The 13,730-nt window shown below is 36.8% G+C and overlaps 2 protein-coding genes across 2 annotated transcripts; both read left to right on the forward strand.

Moving 5' to 3' along the window:
* The first annotated feature begins 277 nt into the window (after nucleotides 1-277).
* On the forward strand, nucleotides 278-3,043 carry LOC141900317 (uncharacterized). The gene is made up of 4 exons (XM_074787147.1): nucleotides 278-401; nucleotides 1,496-1,623; nucleotides 1,734-1,851; nucleotides 2,618-3,043. The coding sequence occupies exons 1-4, from the start codon at nucleotides 284-286 to the stop codon at nucleotides 2,833-2,835; spliced, it is 582 nt and encodes a 193-aa protein (XP_074643248.1). The 5' UTR covers nucleotides 278-283; the 3' UTR covers nucleotides 2,836-3,043.
* Nucleotides 3,044-3,692: 649 nt separating this feature from the next.
* Nucleotides 3,693-13,657, forward strand: LOC141898719 (regulator of G-protein signaling 22-like). The gene is made up of 21 exons (XM_074784780.1): nucleotides 3,693-3,961; nucleotides 4,849-4,877; nucleotides 6,342-6,404; nucleotides 6,506-6,736; nucleotides 6,848-8,256; nucleotides 8,337-8,498; nucleotides 8,587-8,809; nucleotides 8,890-9,146; nucleotides 9,295-9,550; nucleotides 9,662-9,763; nucleotides 10,141-10,335; nucleotides 10,431-10,514; nucleotides 10,604-10,936; nucleotides 11,068-11,295; nucleotides 11,372-11,533; nucleotides 11,615-11,794; nucleotides 11,898-12,059; nucleotides 12,195-12,405; nucleotides 12,484-12,544; nucleotides 13,167-13,216; nucleotides 13,331-13,657. Exons 1-21 carry the CDS (start codon nucleotides 3,910-3,912, stop codon nucleotides 13,378-13,380), a joined length of 4,500 nt encoding a protein of 1,499 aa, XP_074640881.1. The 5' UTR covers nucleotides 3,693-3,909; the 3' UTR covers nucleotides 13,381-13,657.
* The last annotated feature ends 73 nt before the right edge of the window (nucleotides 13,658-13,730 follow it).

The following is a 13,730-nucleotide window of genomic DNA, read 5'->3' on the forward strand; positions in this document are numbered from 1 at the left end:
ATAATTGCTCATTAGTGGGTTTGAATTAGGAAATGATGTCGAAATACTTGTAAGATTTTAATTTTGCTGAGAGGGCCCCTCCCATCCTTTATCTCGCTTGCCAGGGTATGTATTATTGAATTGCAGAATAATAGCAATCGACACCAGGAATCGGATACATCGCTATTATAAGTGTCACGTCATGGAAATAAACTATTACGGATAGAAAATATATTCTCAGTGATGATTCAAATTGAAAGATTTGAAGCCGGTTCCTGAATTAAATTGAATTGAATTGGCCAACATGGCGCCCACTACAAGTACAACAAGCGATCACGAAAACAGGAACAGCGATGGATTAATTTGGACGATCGAACAAGAAATAAGTTTATTTCATGCAATGAGAAAGCATAAACCAGTTGGTAGGTATATACGATTTTATAATATCGTAATTAATTAGTCGTGGATTGGTGGAAAGATTGAATCTTTATCAAAAGACCGTACCGGAGACGAGATCGTCGATACAAAATGGCGGCTTTTTCAACCGTAGAAAATAGTTACTGTATCTAAGAAGCTAGGCTCTTGGGCAGGGGTTAGGGTCGGGCTATGGTTTAGGGTTAGGGTTAGATTTTGCACAAAATAGGGTAGGCAAGGTTAAGGTTATAGGTATCAAAGCAGTTCTGACAGTTGACCTTGCTCGAGTAGCTTTTTAGTTAGCTGCAGACTGTGCCACTCCTGCCAGTGGTATAGACTACGCCGGTGCTTGTGTGTTTGAATCACAGTTTTTGAGATAATTACTGAATATAGTGGATTTGCGAATGTGCAGAGGCAATCAGCGATCTTGACTGGGACATTTGAAACCGTCTTCTATGAGTGTGGCTTTGAGCGGGACAGTCAAGAGACGTTGAGATTGACTGACTTGGTGGTCGTCACTGGTGGCTGGTGGTGGGGGTGAATCAGACTACACCACCCCCTCTCTGGCTCAGTTGCAGGAGCTTTTCACATAAGGTTGCCCGGTCTCCACTGGCTAACTTTAACCAATTTTTTTAGAAAATGGCCCCATCGAAAATAGGCTGAGACTTAACTCCATTGTACCAATCGATTCAATAATTCTCTATATGCTTAGGCAGTGAACATTTTTGCTGACCCGGTCATTATCCCTGTTAGCCTACGTTGTTACACCCATAACATGTTTTTTAGATAGGCCTATTTCATTCGAGGAAGTGAGGAAAAGACTTAGGCCTTAGAGAAAAAAGTGCAGAAAATGTATGATTCGAACCTGGGCCAGTATATTACCGGCATAGCATCTACCCACTAGACGACTGAGGCTTGTTGCAATCCAATGTTTTACTATAGCCCTAAAATGAACCGTAAACCCTAACCCCCTAGACCCTTCTCCCTATCCTAACCCATAACCTAATTGTATTTACAGTATATATTATCTATAAGATAATTTAGAGGTAGCATCAACAGGATGTTGCTTTTATTCAATGAATCTGTTATTTTTGTTTAATAGGTGTAACCCGTCACTTTCAAATGGCTTGTCTCCATGATAAAATGAACCACAGCGTTGTTAACAATAAAACCATATCTACCAAAGATATTTGGAGTCATTTACGAAAAATGTATGATTTAGCGGCATTGGTAAGTCACGCGGTAAAATATGTTCTCTCGGTCTATTTCATTTTAGCTAAAGATAACATAAGAAACAATAGATCTGCAAGCATTTATATAGTGCTGTGTTATTTTTTTAGAATGAATCAGAAATCACTCCATTTCCGAATAAGCAAGTAGACTTCGCCCTTCCTAGTACTGAATTTGGTAATTTAATGCGAGTGAAAGGTGACAATAATGCTCAGAATATTCAAGATAGTAAGTATTTTCTCTTTTCAATGTTGTGTTTGGTTGTATATTTAGGGCAGCATCAGCTGTAACAACAGTAAAGCAATAAGGAATTGATTTTCATGTACGTTGAAGGCCATTTATTTAGTAAGGATCATTAGACCATTGAAATGAATCCGGTTCCATTAGATTTCTGTATTCAAAATCATTCACATACCATAAACTGTATAGGTATAAGAATGGGATTCGTTAAATGAGCATATTATAGGCTATATGAGATTGCCCCCGAAATAAGCCTGTCTACTACACCATTTCGCTGATCTAAAGTGCCGCTACTATTTGACAGTTAATTCTTCTTTTTTGTTGAGACCTCCATTCACTGGCTTTCTGGTGAATCATCGAATATACAATCAAACTTGTTGTCTTTTAAAGTTTCTTTTGTGCTAATTTGGTATGGATCAGACCACTAAATAAATCTGATATTGAAAATGAGTGTGACAAAATAGTTCAAAATTTCAAATTGATTTTTCTTAGTTTCCATAGTCCATATTCGACACTTTGCCAGAAATTCCGCGAATTACTTGACAAAATTCTTTCAAAACCAGAATAGGTTCTAGTTATTTCTTTATGAATTGCTATATTTCTTATCAAAGAAGCTTGGGCCTGTTACTCCGGCCTGAGTCCCATTAGTGGTGAAAACTACGGGTCTGCGTGACGCGATACTAGCTAATTCGTAGGAACTTAAAAGAAGCACCTTTTGTAATTTCGATATTAAATCAAGTGAATGCTTTTTCAGCTGCGGGAAAGATGGATAAAAGTGACAAACCGGCCAAAAGTGTCATCGAAAAATACGAAAAACTTTCGAAATCGTCGTCAAAATCGTCGCTTTCAACATCGGTAAAAACGAGTACGCCGGACAATTCACCGAAGCGCAAACGAACGCGTCAGACTCCGAACCCAAGTCCTGCCGTCGGTAAAGATGAACCGACTCCTAAACGTTTGAGACGGACTTGAACAACACCAGTGTGAATGCAATAACATTACTATGACATTTTATGCGCATTTGTTTACTTATCATAATGATTGATTTATGTACATATATATACTAGGGACGATCGAAGATCAATAATAAAAGTCACTTAAACTTCAATCAATTTTGGTTGTTATTAGTTGAGTTTTATTTCCTTGAATGAATTATATGACTGGATCTTTGGCCTGCTATTTACAATTTGTGCTGGTAATTTGAAGTTTGTGAATTGTAACCTTGTTGATTTTATCGGTCACCCTGTAAAAGAATCTGGTAGAATTTTTTCTCTGTTCCTTTTTAATGAGTAACGCTGTCACTTGCCTAGAATAAACTTGTCAGCTTTTTTTCTGTCCAACCAATGCTGATTTCTCATAGTCCCCGGATTGGATTTATTTCAAAACAGGTTTAGAATGTAGTCTATATTTACTCTAAATATTAAATTTTCTGTAAAACCTGCCTGTCAATTGTCATCTTTGAAAGACAAAAATGCTTATACTTAGATGCATATACTTAAAAATATATTGAAAATCACCAAATATTCTACCTAAATATTGTCTAATGGAACAATGATAGACGTGAAGATTATCCAGTTATATGTAAAGTTCTTGTTCTGCTTGAATTAACGCGCAGTAACTTAACATTGACAGACAGATTATTCCTTTGCTTTGTGCAACAGTAGAATTAGTAACCTCGTAGAAATTACTGCAATTATAATAAAAGACTGGCGGGCGGGCTTTGTAAAAGCTTGAGTTTTGTTATGGTAATAACTATGTTTCTCTTGAATAGAATGTGTTACCTATAGCAGTAAAATAAAGCACTGGTTACTAAACAGATTGAAGTCTGTATGTAGAGTGTACATTTCTCATTTCTACTGTCCGAAGCAATTAGATTAATAAGTGGTGACGACGAAGCATAGCCTGCAACTTTCAGTTCAGTGTAGTCCGGATAACTACTGGGAACAGTCCACTGTTCATTTATGTAATGGGGAAGTATCGTGATTATTAAATGGATTGATTTTGTTGATGTCAACGTACGGTTTCCAATAGACAGACTTTGGAAAAATGAAGACGCAACAATCGTCAACGCAGTGTCGTGTCATCAAAGTTTTCATAGGTAAATTACATGTAGTATTAAAATTTGTTAATTTTCACTTGGATATGGGATTGTAGATACAATGTAAAACTGTCTAAGAAACCTGAACTTCGAAATTACTGCTCAATATTTTTCAGACTACATTTAGTCAGACATCTTAATAACTCTGGCAAATTAATGCTAAGAATGAAATACAAACAAATTATATTAGATATTCTATTGACAGAACTTGAACTTGAACTTGAACAGCGCTGCCAACTGATCCCAATTTCAGAGATTCTATGTGGTTTAGCTTTCCTGGTTGTGTATTTTGTGGTACTGAATGTGAATCAGTGTCCCTTATCTTGTGTTCTTACTAGGTATAGTTATCATCCCAGTTATTCAAATGCTCATGTTGGCAGCTTTAACAATGACATTTTTCCTTTAGTATCCATGAATACAAAATCGAACTTGGAATAGAATTCACATACAATGTGCAATTACGTACTAGCATCCTTAAGTTCTTGGTTAATGCTTCAGGAGATCCCTGATGTCATTAACAATATTCAGTTTATAATGTCCAATGTGTTACCACAATCCAAATGGGTTCTTATTGATGTGTTTTTATTGATGTGAATGGTCATTACAACTAAATGTAATGAAAGTCTTTGTGCAAACTTTTCGACCATCCATTAACAGTGGACATTCATTAAACTTGAATAGCCTTAATTCATGAGCAAATAATTACATGTGCATTTTCATTCAGATATTCTCCTATCCAATAGTTGAAAGAAGATTGAAATACTTGATATAAACTCCTTGTCGGTTGAAACATATTGTCAATTAGAATATATATGTTTGAAATTCTGCTTGTATTTTGTTTTCTACTTGTAAATGCACTTATCTGCTCCCTATTTTTGCTATTTCAGATCCACCAGATATCGAATTAGAAGATTTTGTAAGTAAACCCTCTATTGATAAGATATGTTTTACCCGAGACAAAGCCAAAATAACACTGCCTAGAGCTTGATAATTCATACAGTCTTCACACAATGCAATCTAGTGTGTGCTTCAATAGTGGATAGTAATGTCTTCAGAATTTATTACATTTTTAAAGTGTATTACATTGTGCTCGTGTGAGAGTAAATGAGCAGGCTATTATTTCTACCAAAAGTGCCGTATAATATTTTATGTTTATCAGACTGCAGGTGAATGTATTTTGTTTGGCCGTGTTAAACATTACCGGGGAATCATAAACGCGCAGTCACCATAGAGCGACACTGAGCAATAAAATATTTGTTCTTAGTGCTATCTGAACATATCAACTGCTTGTAATTCAATCCCTTACGGGAGTATTCTAGTAAACGGTGATTGCCATTTCGGAGTTAACGTTCTTATTGTGCACACAGATATATAACAAAGAGAGGAAAAAATGCTGTCTAGCTGATTACCGTAGATTTATTTAAAAATGACTTTTCGTATTTGTGAAATAGAAAAACGGCTGGTATGTATGATAGCATATAAAACATGGGTCATTCATTAGCATCCTTTTAGTTTAGTCTAGTTTTAATATACATGAATTGATATATACCATCATAAATAGTGTATATAGTGCAATTTATTAAGTAAGTATTAATTAAGCATTAAATTACTGAGCGATTCATTATTGAGCTATGTATAAGCAAATGTAAGCAGTGTGACTGGCATGAATTAATGGACCGTGATGTACCCAGATACACCTGAATCTTCTAATACCGGTACTTGTTCCTGTATCGGGCAATTAAGGTGGATAAATATTATTTTACACGACTTCACAGTTGCTTGGCTACTGAAACGAAAGTCGAAGACTGCGGAAGTCTATTATTGACTGTATCCGTGCTTATCAGTTCATTACTGAAATCTATACTTTCCGTAGTTCATAGCTAGTAATTGAAGACGGAATTGCCTTTCTAATAGGATAAATAGAAATCCTATAGTTACTATGACATCGTGATCATTTGAGATCATGTTTTCTGGTGGAGACATCAATGAATATGCATGAACGGTTTTATGTCGCCAGTGCACAGGCTGCTGTCATGGCAACATTGTTTTCTCGATCAGCGATTAATAAACTATGGTTTATAATGATGAAGTCCTGTACCTTAATAAAGCAATAGCTTATTGAAAGCTGGGTATTATCAGCGATGCATTTCATTCCTAAGTAATCTATTATTATGCCTCGCCCTGTTGTCATCGTGGTATTGAAAGTTATTATATCTTATTAGGGGTACGAAGACTTCATTGTCTATACGCAGTATGTAAACTCTCAATGATACTTAGTTTGTCGAAATTGGTTCATACGCACCTGATATATCCAATTAGTTTAACTAATTCCCAATCAGAAATATGAATTCTTGAAATTAAATTCATCTTAATTTTACAGGAAGATGCCCTCGCAACTGATGAATTATTCGTTGAATACTTCAACTATTACCTATCCTTGCCGGTAAGCCCAGAACTAAAATTGATAAAAGTCATAGGAAATTACCCGTTAACGATAATGCTATATTACGAAGAACAATTTGCGGTGTAATGCTTCGATTTCAGTGTTTTCATGAGAAGCTGTTGTTCAATAAGGACACCGGGGGATTTGAGGTGGTCAACAATGCCAGGAAAGAGCTGTCCAAAAAGATCAAGACAGCTGTGAGGTCACAGAAACGTCGTAATCGAATTTACCGACCCGTAAAGAAACATAGTTATATAGACATTCCACTGATTCCTATTGAAGATGTTCCTGCTCCACCTGCTGAAGAAATTGATACCACATTCACTGTTCAGGTATTTCTTCATGTTTATGAAATGTTTAGGTTTTCATTCTCACTCATCGTCATTTTATATCGTCAATCTTCATCCGTAAATCAAATGTTATTTCATAATTCTTCGTCATAGGCTTTGAATAAGGAACAGGGAATAGAATGGATCAAGAAAGAAAGGTTGCCATCATTCCTGGAAAGTGACTGCTATATGGAGTACCGTCTAGCCAAACTCGTGTCTCAATCCAAACTATATGGCAAAAATGGAGAAATAGTGACGATGAGAATTCATGACATTCCCCGTCCAAGAAAACCACGTAATAGCGAAATTGAGGCGAAGCGTGAAGCTTCAGAACGTGAAAAATTAATCAAGGACTGTTATGTTTCAATGGGTAATGCTTCCTCCACTGAAACTGAAGTGTGGGTTTCTCAAGCAAGATTACAGCAGAAGTCATATACAATTACAACCTCTTCTATCAGGCCCAGCAGTGCTGTACAGCCATCAGCCTTCCGTCGAGTGAACAGCGCTAGACCAAAAAGTGCCTTTTCTTTAGTTGAAAGTTCACGTGATAGTGGCTACAGCAGTCCGACAAAAAGTCTCATGGGAAGTTATGCTACAATGGGAAGCAGAAGTCTATCAGATATGAGTGAAGAAATGTCTTCGAGTCGGGTGTTTGAACAGGTGAAACCATTGACCCCTCGGCCTTCGGAAACAGTTTGTGTAACGGCAGAAGATGATATTTCTGCACAGGCCAACCACAGTCTAATATTCCTCGAGCCACAAAATGTTGTTGGAACTGGCGATACCGATGCAGATGATGAAGATGATGAGGAAGAAACTCTGCCAAAATTGGCGGAAGAGGAGCAAAGCAGCGATACAGAAGCTGATGCTGAAGTTGCAAATGTTACAGCTGTGACAAACAAACCAAAATCAGTTTCTTTCGACCGGCCTGCAAAAAAGAAGGTAACCATAGCTGAACCTGAACCACAACTCGGCGAAGCAGAGCCGGAACTTGAAAGATTTGATATTACAAATGCTGATCTCAATGACCCTCACTTGTTTTTCAATATTGATGATTTGGGTGCAGTTATTGTCGGTACTGTGCTTAAATTTTCAATCTCAAAGCTTACTGGATTTGATGCGGGAACTGTAGCTAAATTAAAACAAGTAAGAACTGTTTTTCCTGATCCTAAATACAAGAATTTTACGTACGATGACTTGGATCAATCGTCATACTGTCAGATCGACTTAGTCCAGGCTTTAAAACTTGGACGTGAGACTGTGCAGTCGAAACAGGTGTCAATTATGAAAGGAAAAAAAGCTGATAGCGACGAAGACAGTCTACTCGATAGTGAAGAAGATTTTGAAGAAGACCAGGACTTATTCTTCAGGCGACATAAAGTAAAACATTATGAACTGACGAATCGTAAAGGAATTCAACAGTTTGTGAAATTTCTGAAAGGCAAACTTGGAGATAGGTGCTGGAATTTCTGGATTGATATAGATAAAGCTAGATTCATGAGTACAGAAGAGGAAAAGAACCTGTAAGTTAGATAGAATAATAGTACTTCATATGTACATGTCCTGATAAAAAGTAGATAATTCATAATATTAACTTCTTTAGGTACATGATATCAATGAGAGAAAAGTTTCATAATACTGGTTCACTGCTCGAACTTCCAAATGAGATGAAAGTATGTTTAGGACTATGCGAACCTTCAAATTGGACAATTGAAAAGTTACTGAATGTTCAGAGTAAAATGGCAGAATCATTAGTGCTTTATTGGTAAGCTATTTTCTTGTCACAGTCAAGAAAACAAGATACTTTGAAACAAAGTAATTTGTATACGTGTACTTATCAATTCCAATTCCAGGGGTCCGCGGTTTTTGTTGAAGCAAAACTTAGATTCGGATGAGAAAGCTAGCCAATTGGTTAAGAAGTTAGTCCAACCTAGTAAAATCGGCCATCACTCTTATCCAAACCCACCAGTTGCCACATTACTACCACTCAGACCGAAGACATGTGCTCCCCGTATTCGCAATGGTATAGATATCACTGCCAAAAAGCCTGATGTTGTTATTACAGATGCTATTAAGGTATTTTGATTATATTAGTTTTTTCATCATCTGGATTATTTCAAAATGATTCTATAAATTCTCCATTATCATTTCTTCAGGTGCCTTCAAATCATCAAGCGATGCCAGATGTCCCTAAAACTGCACCCCTTACGGGTTTGAAACGTAAATATCATCCATCTTCATTGGACTTTGCTAGAAACTGGATTCCGGGACAAAAGCCTCAGCCTCCTAAAACAGAAGCAATGAAGAAGAAACCATTCGACGATGAGAGAAGTTTAATCTCGCCAGCATTAAGAAGTGATGCTGGTACAATTCCTGCTTACACCCCGTCACTTCGGCCATCAAGTGCCTATAGGTAGATTGTGGTCAAATTTCTCCCGTTTTGAGAGCTCATCTTTTTAAAGTATCTGTCTAACATTTGATTATAGGATATGTCAATTTTTTGTGGAACATTAACACGGTACAATATCATAAAATGATTATTGATGTTAAAAAAATTTCAGTGCTTCGGTGTCTCAGAAAGGCAGATTTACGAACCAAGATTATGAAACACAATCTTCGCGCAGGAAAAACTCAGGGGTGCCAAGTCATCACAGTAGCCGTCCGTCATCAGCGCCATCACATCCGTCCAAAGAACCGACCCAGGAAAGTTCCGTTTTCTTCGGCGGTGTAAGGCTGGAAGCTATGTTGCAAGCATTAGGAAATGAAGGAAAATCTGGTGCTTTTTTCAAGAAATATGTCTCTGCAACTGGAAATCAGGTAGAATAGAATGTTTTGTATTCTCTCAGAGGACATGAACGATGTAAAATTTGAATTTGTCACTGTCGGTCCACGTTTATTTGAATGTGGTCTATTGTCTGACTTCATTAGATATGGTGTAATTGTCTGGATTTCTGGAACGAGCTCCAGAATTATCATCAGATGTTTTACCATGATGTCATCGACCAATTCCACCTCGAAAAAAAATCTCAGGTATTGTAACCGATGAAATGGTTCAAAACATGATTAGGGTTGCCACTTACCTGGAAATCAGGGAAAGGTCAGGGAATTTTGTAAAATAGCTTAAAAATTCAGGGAAATTCGTTGAGATTGCCGTATCGCATGTAAAATCAAACAGTTTCCATCCATGTTTTATGTATTTGATTGTGTTAATTGATTGGATTCTTAGCAGATTGAGTCAGGGAAAAACAATGTACGTGTCGGGGAATAGTCGGGAAAAAGTCAAATCAAAGTGCCCTCCCTGATGAAAATGTACTAAAAACTATATCAGAGATTGAAGGGTTATCAAACTTGGCTGCTGGACTATGAAAACTCCATATCTGTAATTTTTGTCTTTTTTCCTATCATAGGCAATATATTCCCGATATGTGGTGGATGGAGCCGACCGTCCAATAAATTGTGATCCAGATGTTAAAAAAGACATTGCTCAACAAATTCTCCCTCCATACGAGGAACTTTTTGACCGCGCGGAAGAATATGTGCTCACTGTTTTACATGAAGCTTGGCAGCAGATAAATTCAGTTGATTCGGCTACATTTGAAAAGGTAATATTCTAACAGTCTATTGAATTCTGTGTTGATTTCTGGTGCTACAAAGAAGATAAAGTTATTAGGAAACATTCTTATCCCGTCATTTTTAGATTGAATTGATTGAAATCAAACGACATTTGGAAACCAAAAACAAGTATGTCCTGAACCTTCAGCGAAGTGGCCTTATACGACAGGTATGAAAATACATATGACTTGGAATTAATGATGTAGAACTATATGATTAAATGGGTTAATGAATTCTTTTTGATTTGATTTCCTATAGAGAAGCATCACTCCTGAAGATCCGATGGAAGGTTATGAAGACCCTGTGTATGATCCAAGTTTGTTTGACAGGATCCCCCCTGAATTTCATGAATTCACACTCGATAAACTTGTCTACAATCGCATTGAGTTGGAACATTTCCGTCAATTCCTGGCCGAGAATTACGCAAGCATGGATCTCATGTGCTGGATGGACATCGAAGCATTTCGAAGGATTCCCCACACCGAGGAATTGCGCCGGGATGCTAAAGCTAAAGATATTCGTGCCAAATATTTGACGAAGAAATATTTCTTCGGACCAAACAGCCCTGCTGGGAAAGCTGGTCAAGAGAAGGTATGTTGTGATGTTCTACTCATTATTGGTAGTTTGTTGTCGGCTGATAGTTTGTTGGTATTTATTTGGCTTTTCATGTTTCAAGTGTGCTTAATCCGTGAGAAATTACAAATTTGAACATTTTCATGTAGGTCATGGCAGCTGGTGGTGGATGGGGAAAATTGTTACAAGAGCGTCCCCCTACTCAAGTAATGCTTGATACTCAGAAGTATGTCGGAATGAGATTAGAAAAGAAATGGTTACCATTGTTCCTCATTACGGAGGAATTTGCCGAACGCCAGAAGCCATCGGTTGGAATGGATGATGTCGTAGATGATGTTTTACTTCAACGCAAGAAGAAATCTGCTGCGGTTATGAAGGTAGATACTTCAATCTTGAGAGAATGGTTTGAAATGTATTTAGATGTGAATTTATAAGCGAAATTCATTATTTCAGATGCTTGAAAGTAAGTGGGTGTCTTCATCTAAGGACATTATAACATTCAGGAAGGCTTTGAATAATCCGATGACGTCGCTTCAGTTCCGACGTTATGTTTCAATCAAAGGAGATTCTTTGGAAAATGATGTTCTTTTCTGGCTAGAAGTGCAGCGATACAAGGTTAGCCTATCGGATTTATTTGTTGCGAGTGAATAATACCATTTACAAGCTGTTAACATAGCATGCGTTTCGTTATTTCAGGATCTTCACCACCAACATTCTGAAGAGGTTGATATATTCACGAAAGTTAATGCCATTATCAATTGTTTCATCGATTCACAAATTCCCCCGAGTCTACAAATTGATATACCAGAAGAGCAAGCAGAGAAAATTCTTGATAAACGAAAGGAATGCGGCCCATACTTATTTAGAGAGGCTCAGGTTGGTATTTTCAAAAAGGTTGAGTTGGATGTAACTGTTAAGTATACATTACTAGTTTACGCGTCTATCAATATGATGAAACTCATTCTGTTTTTATTTGCAGCTGACTGTCTTCCGAATTCTATTTGGTCACTGGAATGATTTCAGCAACTACCGCAGCAATTTGACGGCTGATAAAGTTTTGCCAACGATAGAACGTCAGCGACGGAGAGCGAAATTACGCCAGAGGGCTGAAAATAAACATCTTGAAGAACTAAAAGAAAAGGTGAAGTAACAGTTGTATTTTCTTGTGTTGAATTCAATTGTATCGCTGTTGGATAGGTCTGATTCATTGAAATTTGTGTTCTACCCTAGTTCATATATCCGGAGAATTTAGATTTCATACATTTTCTCTACACAGGAAGAGCTTGAGCGAGCTCGGAAAGAAAGGGATGAAGATACATTTGCGGATCCATTTGGTGAGGACAGAGAAGATGAAGGTGATAAGTCTGGCAAAGAAAAACTGTCTTGGACATATTCTCAGTACCTGCAAGCTTTGGATCAGGAAGAAACATTGAATAATGTCGATGAGAGCACTTTCAGTACAGTATCGGAGCAAATGCAAATTGCAGGTTTGCACAAATTTGAGAAACCTACAGAAATTATGAGAACTTTGTATGGATGTTACCAATAATTGGTTTGTCTTTCAGCATCTGTGAAGAGCAGTCAAGTTGACCAAATGTCATCAGTGATTAATGAAAAGAAGAACAGGTAGACAACATACACATAGACAATGAATTATCGTTACTACCGTAAACCTTGCATAAGTCGGATCTTTTGGAATCGAGAAAATTCCTCCAACTTAGAAAAAGTCCCACTTTGAATAAATCGGATTTATTTCCAGCCTTTTTTAGAAAACTACGACTTGAGAATTTAATATCTGTCAACGGAAAAGTTGAATCAACATCTACGAGAAATGACTTAAAGACACGGAAATATTTCGGGTTTATTTTTCTGTTCTAATATACTAACTACAACTAAAATAACGAATGATGATATTTATTGTCGATTTCAAGTCAGGGTTTGAACAGGGAAGATATCAAACTGCAAAGGGAAGAAAATGGCACGCCAATTTCCGGTGAGGGATTTAAACTGATCTTTTATTTTGGGACCATGAAAAGTACTACGAGGCGAATTTCCAACTTCCTGAAAATCCGACTTTGGAATCTAAATTTCTTTGAAGAAAATTAGGAAAAATCGGTAACATTCATCCGATATAAGTGCTTATCCGATTTCGCCGAATGACTTACCTACGCAAGGTTTACTATACTAGTGTCTGTAATAGATATATCGATAATTGATATGATTGATAAATCAGATTTTCTCTTTACAGTCGAGGTTTGACATCGCCAAGTGGTAGCAAACGATCAAGTGTACATACTGGTGTGTACAACTCTAGATTATGACTATATAATCTCTATATTGAATTATTTTCATATAGATTGTCATTTTGTTGATAATAAAGTTGAATTATTTTCTTATAAATTGTCATTTTAGCCAGAAGATCAAGCACATCGAGAAAACTATCCGGCCCTCTTCAAGCATAGATGTCTAAAACCTTGTGCCATTGACATACATGTAATTAGTGGAGCGACAAATCTTTATTGGTACATGCACTTGTAAATGTCATTTGTGCATGTCACTGTACATAACCATATAAAAGCTATCCGTCCTTAGTAACCGGATGTTTTGATAATTGATACCAGCTTATCTTTCCATGTTGATTGCCAACTTAAGATATGTATCATTGTGTAACATCTACAGTTTAACTTATAAACTATGTAATTTCTGTAATTTTCTATTCTGTTCAAAGCCATAAAGCAACCTGTGATAGATTCTCTTGTAACTTGGATTTACTCAGAACTTTTCTTAAAATATATCTAGAAATTTATTTATA

Source organism: Tubulanus polymorphus, chromosome 2, assembly GCF_964204645.1.
Source record: "Tubulanus polymorphus chromosome 2, tnTubPoly1.2, whole genome shotgun sequence".
NCBI classification, from domain to species: Eukaryota; Metazoa; Nemertea; class Palaeonemertea; order Tubulaniformes; family Tubulanidae; genus Tubulanus; species Tubulanus polymorphus.